Genomic DNA, 8,376 nt, shown 5'->3' on the forward strand with positions numbered 1-8,376 from the left:
TGTTCAGATATATCTCTGTGTACTGGGCGCGTCTCCTTTTTATACTTTCGGAGTCTTAAGAACAAATTTTACATATTTATAACTAAAACTAGAATCAAATTTTACACTTGTGCTTTCATTTTTGGTCATCAGGCACGGTTTAACCACACATATACAAACGTGCAATATTTAGCTTTCTATAATTCCCATAACGTTTTTATCGAAAATTTTTATCTTAGTAAATTATGGTAAAAATTATGAGTAAATGTTCTGTAATTCATTTCGCTTATTACATTTTATTTCTGTCAATAGTACAGTTCCAGAAGATTAATTTTATAGGTAAACTATAATTATAAATATTACATTTAAACGAGGATAGTATTTACTGGTCGATAGAGTCATAAAAATGACAGGTTTGACCAAATATCTGGGTAATACGCTTGCTTTTATTGTTTAAAATATTAATTAGTTTCATGTCTAACATTCTTATATCGTGCTGTATATGTATATGCGCAGGTTGGAAGATAATACGTCATACAAGGTTTGCAAATTTTGCAACTTATCTCATACTATAGACCAAGATACAGTTGAATTCAAGGACAACGTTGTCAAGGACGAATTTGCGAGCTCCTGTCATTTACGGGAATCTCAACACGCATTTACCGCAGTTTCGACATCAACGGAAAGCTCCCATATCACTGAGCCGTTAGCACAGGATATTCACATTGAGAGTTGGTTACGCGAAATAAAGTCTGAAGTTAAGACTGAAATTAAAACTGAAGAGTAATTATACTTATATATTGCTAAAATTATACAAAGAAACCTTACATATTAAACATTGATTCTAACACCTTATTCTGTCAAAGTAATTTATATAATTCGGGATACGTTAACAATAGGTATGTCGTTAGTATTGAACATTTATGGTCAAAATTTCCTTCCAATTTATTATTTACCAACTTAACCCATCCCATGTCTAAGGTGTAGGTACGGGTGCATCTCGCGAGAGATCCACGAGAATCTATCTATTTCCATGCGATACGGGACCCAACTTACACTCCATCCCTAATACAATATTTGTTTCCTACAAAGACTTTAAGCACCTTATTAATATCTTGCATACATATGTTTTTCAGCTTGTTTTGTTGATTGCCACAAAAAATCGCGATTCTTACTAGGGTGTTAATTCTGCACATTTACCTTATACTCTGATATTTTCCACATTTTTAAATCGTTGTTTATATTTACAGATTTATATATACAGATTCTGATTAATATGGTATCCATGGTTTTGACGACACCTAACGTGTAAAGTGTCCAAGGTGTGGGGTGATTCTCGCGAGAGATCCACGAGGACCTATCTATTTCCATACGATACGGGGCTCAACTGACACTCCATCCCTAGTACAATATTTGTTTTGAATAGAACAAAACTTTAAGCACACAACATTTAAGTGAGAACGTATGCGCACGGAAGATTGTCGATGCGCACACGATATAAATGTAAAACTTTTCTATAGAGCTAGTGAATTTAATGTCTTATGAGATTGAAAAGTTTGGTACTGTTAATCGATTTTCGAAATATATTACTTAGAAATTAAGTTACAAATATGAAGCAGAATGCATCTTTGTGATTAAATAGCAAGATGTATTTATTATTTCAATATTATTATTCATAATTTCTACCCTGTACAAGGCATTATCTCGTCCGTACAGCAAATGTTACGTAACGTTTACAGTATTTTAAAATTAGTTTATCGTTAAGCAATACAACAAGTGTAGAATGGAAACTTTTCTTTTTCGCTTTCAATCGTTCTACCTGTCCACGAGAGGTAGTTCGGTTATTATATATGTATGTTGTATAATAACATACACACTATCATATTTTTATTATTACTATTATTATAAACCTATATGTATTGTATTCACTATAATGGCAGTCACAAAATAAAAAGTAACTTGCTGTTAAATAATGCTAAGCATTCCAGCAATATTGCTGCAAATCCTGTACAACCACAGGAAGCAGAGACTGATCTAGAAACTGAACAACACCTAGACACACTTAAACAAAAGCAACAAGTAGGTATAAAAGGTTACTTTGGAAAAGGGCGAATGTTCTCAAAGAGAGAACATACGCGATTTGATAAGTAATTATTCACTTTTCTTATATTCATTAGCATAAACGGCTCTGAATAAAGTTTCTAATTATATTTTAAATTGCAAATCTTCATTTATTATGGGCAAAAATTATTGAATTATTTACTTTAATAATAATATAAATTGGTATTAAATACTTTATTGAAAATAGCATTGCGCGCGCTACTTGGTTTTAATTTATATTTATTCGTGATCTTCTTCACACATTAAGATTTTTTTCATGTGAAGAAGACGTAATCTGACGTTGACACTCTGTCAAAATACATATTACATGATTTTCGCACTGACAGCTACTCGCACTACAAAGCCAAGCGAGATTCCAATTCCAAAAAATTCCAAAATTCTAAAGAAAGCCCCGCGAGCATCTCGGTCGAAAACAACCTATTGAGCTGAATCATTCGGCGCGGATTAGTCAAGCGAGACGGATTTCCGTGTGTCTTCGCGTCGCTCCTCGTAACGCGATTATTTCCTACAAGAATCTCGATCATCTCCTACGCAACGCGATCGTCTCGTACGAGAATTATTAACATTTAACAATCGCGTTTAATTGTCGCGATCCGTAATCATATAGTTGATTTCTATGGTGATATGTCGAGATGAATATCACGCGTAATTTAAAGAGAAAATGCGAGGAATTATATATATTATAAATTATTAGTTAGTTTTGATACATCCACGAGCAATACTACATTTTTTAACTATTAAACTCGGGTGAATCTCTTTTACCTTGTGCTTGAAAATTTTTGCTATTCAAGTTAAACATTTATCACTTTCAGATCAAAAGCACAAGGTAATACACGAATTGTCGGGCAAAATAATAATAAAAAATTACAATATATCGATCGCTTACTAAGAAATAATCTCTCTAACATTATTACGTATAAAATTGTGCGTATAACATAAAGTTTCCATTTTCGTCGCGTTTAGAACCCACACAGCAAAACAAGTTTCAGAAAGCTTTCCGAAAGATAACTTGGAAATTAATATTGAAATGTAAAATTGAAATCATTCAGAAATATCTTTGAAACGTTTCATCAAAATCACATGTCAGTGAAAGCTTTCCAAAAGATACCTTGGAAATTAATAGTGAAATGTAAGATAGAAATCATGTACCTGAAACATGTTTGAAATATTTTTTGAAAGGTTTCATATTTCATTGACAGCTTTTTGAGAGCTTTCTGAAATATTTCGGTGCTGTGTGGGAAGTGCCGTCTATTCGAAATATTCGAAGTGAAGACTTTTCAAAGCGATCACAGTGACCAATCGTTACCAAGGCATAATGATAGTCGTTTATCTGTGAAAATCAACGGAGCAGATACGGCATACCTTTCATTATTCGTAAAAACTATTTTCATGTTTTTTCAAACCCACGCACCGCTCGGATATAACAATGTACGCGATTATTTTCCGCGTAATTAAGCGGCGCCATAACCACGCGATCGAGAACTTCGCTATATTTCGCTATTCGAGACACGTCGCGTCGTTGACTTGAGTCGCGTAGTACCGCTGTTGTAGCGCCGCGCAGTGGCCGCCGGGAACCGGCGCCATGTTGATCCGTTCGAGGAGCGCCGTGGATACGCAGCGAATCGGTCGTCGCATTTCGTGGTACGCACAATTGCAGTGAGTTCACCATCGTCCAGTTTTACACTCGCGCGATGCAGACTCGGCTCTCGCGCGTCGGTAATCCACCGAGACGAATCCCGGTAATCCCGGTCGAAACGGTAATCCCGGTCGAAATCTCACGCGCGGTCGGCGTCGCTGCGACGCCGTCAATATCTTCGCGCGCCACGAGTACACCGGGTTCTCCAAGTTTAATTCGTATCTCCTCGCGCGCGCAGTAATATCCGAGTTTTCCGCGCGTGGTGCGCGGCGAGACGAACGTTCGCGCGAAATCGCCCTGTCAAGCGCGACGCGCGTTAAGTTAACCTCGCTCGCCTCCGCGAGTCCTTCCCGCCGGAACGTTCCCGTCGTTTCGCTCGCGATTGTCTCTCGTTCTCATTGCGGTGACGTCCGCGTCGATTAACGCCGGGAGTGCCGTGTCGTGCGTTACTTCGGTAATTAGCTCCTCTCTCGCGAGTGTCGCGTTGTGCCAGTGCGAAATGGAGGGGTCTGAGAGAAGGCAGCGGTCTAGGAGGCGTCGGACAACGGCGGAGCAACTTTACGGTAAACATTTTTATTTCATATAAAATTAATTTTCCTCTTATATTTAATACTTATATAAATATTTAATACTCTGTAAAATTAGATAAATCGATCGATCTCTGCTAGATCAATTCTGTGGCAGTCGATTTTTTTGCGAGTCAATTTTTAAGTCTCCAACCGAGGGGGAAACCGCTGACCAAAATCTTGTACACCAATGCCCACTAATGCCCAGTGGGCATTACTTTATCTTAATTATTATCTTCTTTTATTTTATTTATCTTGTTTTATCTTATTTTATCTTATTTTATCTTTATAATGCCCCAGCAAGACGTAATGCCCCAAAAATGCCCTAGTAATGCCCAGTAATGCCGCAAATCTGTACACCACAATGCCCTCAGCGGTCTCCCCCTCGTCTCCAACCTAAATCGATAAAAAAATGTTTTCTTTTAATTGCCCATATCTAGTCACGACGTGCTCATGCACGCGTGGGCGCTTCGACTGCTAATTGAAAACGAGAATGTGCATAAGCGGGTAAATTTATGCGGCGTTATATTGAACAGAAACGCATAAGCACGCATCACGTAACGTTACATTGAACAGAAATGCATACGCACGCATCACGCAACGCAAAGCCAGAAACGGTCTTACAGTATTTTGCGAGTTACGAAACTTGAAAGTTTCAATACCGCCGACATCGGCATTACTCAAAGTATGGAGAGGCTGCAATCGGATCTCTGTGTCCGCGTGCATACAAATACAATAGGAGGGAGTAAGGAGAAATTGACAAAGGCACGATTTACGAACATAATTGATTTAATACGCTCATAACTCTCTGTTACATTATAGCTCTATGTCGACAAAAATTGGCTAACGCTTTGGACTATCCGGTATGCAAAATTGGTTTGATCCCTCGCCAAAACTCGTCGGTAATAATTAATTACAGTACACTTCGGCTATATATATGTACAGTTTCACTGAGTTAAAGAAATATCGTTCCTTTGTCGCCTTTCACAAAAGTACTTCTAATGAAATAGCTACTACATTTTTTTTTGCGAAATTTTATAATAATTTGCTAAAGATAAAAATACGAGGAGGGATTAGGTAGAAATGAAGAGAAAGAGGAAACTGAACGAAAAATGGAGTAAAAAAGGGAATAGTAGTATTCAAATCGTAGCACATCATTAGAAACCATCTTAGTGCTCGCTTAACGTTAATAATCGTGTCTTTCTATGTACAATTTATAGACGCCTTGCTAAAGCTAAAGTATACATTGTATATATATAAACGTTTACATTACACACTACTTATATATATATATGTTGTATACATAATGTAAAAAAAAGATACATGTATTCGTCGTCGAAGACGAAACGGGAAAATAGTCTCTCCTAATTCTACATGACGAATAGAGTCTGATAAGCGGACCAGTGAATCCAAGGATCTGTAAACGGGGATTTACGTTGAGATCAGAGATTTATAGCACCACGGATCTAGAAACAGAACGACATATTTACAGAGCTATGACTCGTGGACGTAAACACGATTCATGGATCCAAATTTATTATATTCACTGCGAAAGTATTAGTATCTATGTGTCCGTGGGAATTTGTGGATCTAGGAAAATTACCGGGGATTTGTAAATTTAAACAAAGCGATCGCGCGATTTGTAAATCAAAAGATTCGTGAAATTGTAAGGTTGTTCGAATTCGATGATCTTGGAAAGCGCGAGTTTGAGAAACTGTAGATGTACGATTCGTCAAACAGATTTGACGATTCATTGACCTGCAACTGATCTGCGCTTGTATCTCTTCGCAGATGCGGGGACCCGCGAAAAGATACAAGCGTATATGAATACAGAGTTTCAGTACAGAGCCGAAGATCCATGAATCCAAGGATTCGCGAATCCATACATATGTATTTATATGTGTACATACATATACATATAATCGATCGATTGCATTAAACTGGGATGTACATGCTATGCCGCGAGCCTGCTCATCGGCCGAAATACTGCACGGTATTCCGAAACATTACAAGACATTGCCATCTGCTGCTACTTGCAAAGTCGTCCTCGCGAATTCAAGCATACCGCTTTCATTTTTATCGGTATGTATCTGCTGCCTGATAAAGTTCTATTGCTGTTCCCTTTAATTGAGTGATCGTACACAAGCTTCTCTGTCAAGTACATGAAATTTATAAGGCAGCATTTACAGCTATAAAAAAATTCCGATGATAGTTATGAGATTACAGTACATTAAATGTGATACTACATTTTGTCAATTGCGACGTGTCACATTAATTTTGTTCGATAATAATTCAACGTCCCACGCACGAGGGACGATCCTAGGATCTAAACATGTCATTCTCGATTTACAATAACGTACGCGAATTCTACATCTATACAAAATTCAGGATTGAATTGCGCCAGGTTTTAATTTAGGGCTAGATATGAGTTTTTGTTCTCTGCTCTTCACTCTGCACGACACAAGATGATCCATTTTTTCCAACATTTGCACGACTCTGGCTTGACTCGCGATGTTTCCTCTAGAATATACGGAATTTCGCGTGAAATCGTGACGCACACATGAGATCCATGTTTCCAGGCGTCATAGCTGCGTACTTGTGCTGCTGTGACCCACATGAGATTTCCATACGAATGAGCGTCGCTCCGCGTTGACGAACAGTCGCTACTAGAGACACTCGAGTCAGAGTCTGACTGAAGAAATTTGCTATAAAAAATAAAATAATAATCAAACATGAATAACTTGTTGAAAATAGTAGACGTAGTACAACCAATTAATAACCCAAATTTTAAAATTATGCCAATTTTAAGAAACTTAAAACTGAATTAAATATATTTTTTATTGGAAAATGCGGAAAGATACCGGATTCTGTACGTAAGAGTAATCTCATTCTTACGTTATATCTTGTATACGCAAAAAGATACTTGTAAATAAAAAAATACTAATAAATTCAAAATTCATAACTTTTAAAGGTATCACAATGATGGAAAAAATATAATTGCACATTTTAAACAACATATTTTCTAGTACGACAGTAAATTAGAAATGAAGTGGATATTAAGCCTTTCTCTTTTCTAAAAGAGCGCGCGATTCTGAAATTAATAAAACTCGCGAATCAAATTTTTATTCGACAATAAAAGAATCTTATTTTGTATAATTATTATTGGCATACAATTATTCGTACAATAATTATTATTAATACAAAATCTGATCATTTTTTTCCTTGCCAAAACTATGTGGAAGTACTACTCCGTTTCGAGTGCGTCCCTAGTCACTACCCGACGTTATTAACACGGGGGCACGGGAACTCACCGTTAATGCATATTGATACGAAGTGGTGACTAGTAGATTCTCGCCGAGCACTCCGCCGCGTCCGGTCTGCGCGCTCCCGCAGACAGAAGGAGCTCTTGGGAATAGAAAGATAACATCGCGAAGAATGTCGAAGAGGAGACGTAAGCTGGTGGCTTGCAAAGTCGAGAGAAAATTTTAACTATTTTATGCTTCATCATTGTTAACAGTTACATACGTCGTTTGTCGTAGTACAACACCACGATTATTCCAACGGCGTATCAGTCGACATACGTGTAGTCCGTATTACATTTGCAGCGCAAGCAACGAAACATTTTCTACCGCATTAACAGTCTATTGCCGTTTCTCATTATAAACGGCAGACTTATAAGTGCCGCGTGCATTACGTTGCTGCACGAATAAATAAGCATCTATGAATACTTATTTCGCATTAATCCCTCGCAGTATATGTTATAATGTATCAAGAAGAGTGCTGCGTACTTTGTATTATTATTGAGTATTTAATCGGAAGCTTTATTTCGCTCAACAAAAAATTCGATTTCAGAAATTGATTTCAAAGAGCTAGTCGACTTTGCTCTCGAGCGCGTATTTTAAAGCCTCATATAGCACTACGTACAGAACAAACGTTAATTTTAGATATCTGTTCCAGCATCGCATCTCTTCTCCATTATTCGCGCGTATTGAAACATTATTTCGGGTATTTTAAAAAGGAAAAAGGAGAAAAGGGAATAGAACTATATATTAATAGTGATATCTCTCTCTCTCT

General features: G+C 37.3%; 1 protein-coding gene and 1 long non-coding RNA gene across 3 annotated transcripts; one reads left to right on the forward strand and one right to left on the reverse strand.

Annotated features, from left to right (window-relative positions):
- The first annotated feature begins 314 nt into the window (after positions 1-314).
- Positions 315-2,145, forward strand: LOC105559055. 2 transcript variants are annotated; one of them, XR_001008721.1, is made up of 3 exons: positions 315-410; positions 496-762; positions 1,230-2,145. XR_001008721.1 is itself a non-coding variant. In XM_012007069.1 (2 exons), the coding sequence occupies exons 1-2, from the start codon at positions 482-484 to the stop codon at positions 1,252-1,254; spliced, it is 306 nt and encodes a 101-aa protein (XP_011862459.1). In that variant the 5' UTR covers positions 425-481; the 3' UTR covers positions 1,255-2,145. The 2 variants fall into 2 exon arrangements, 1 of the variants encoding a protein (XP_011862459.1); XM_012007069.1 differs by lacking the exon at positions 315-410 and having other exon boundaries at positions 425-762.
- Positions 2,146-5,073: 2,928 nt separating this feature from the next.
- On the reverse strand, positions 5,074-8,370 carry LOC105559056. The gene is made up of 2 exons (XR_001008722.1): positions 7,614-8,370; positions 5,074-7,007 (listed from the first exon to the last, which is right to left on the reverse strand). It is a non-coding gene; the product is annotated as an uncharacterized LOC105559056 (long non-coding RNA).
- Positions 8,371-8,376: the final 6 nt, after the last annotated feature.

Source organism: Vollenhovia emeryi, unplaced genomic scaffold, assembly GCF_000949405.1.
Source record: "Vollenhovia emeryi isolate VEMERY1.0 unplaced genomic scaffold, V.emery_V1.0 DF939292.1, whole genome shotgun sequence".
In the NCBI taxonomy this organism is placed as follows: domain Eukaryota; kingdom Metazoa; phylum Arthropoda; class Insecta; order Hymenoptera; family Formicidae; genus Vollenhovia; species Vollenhovia emeryi.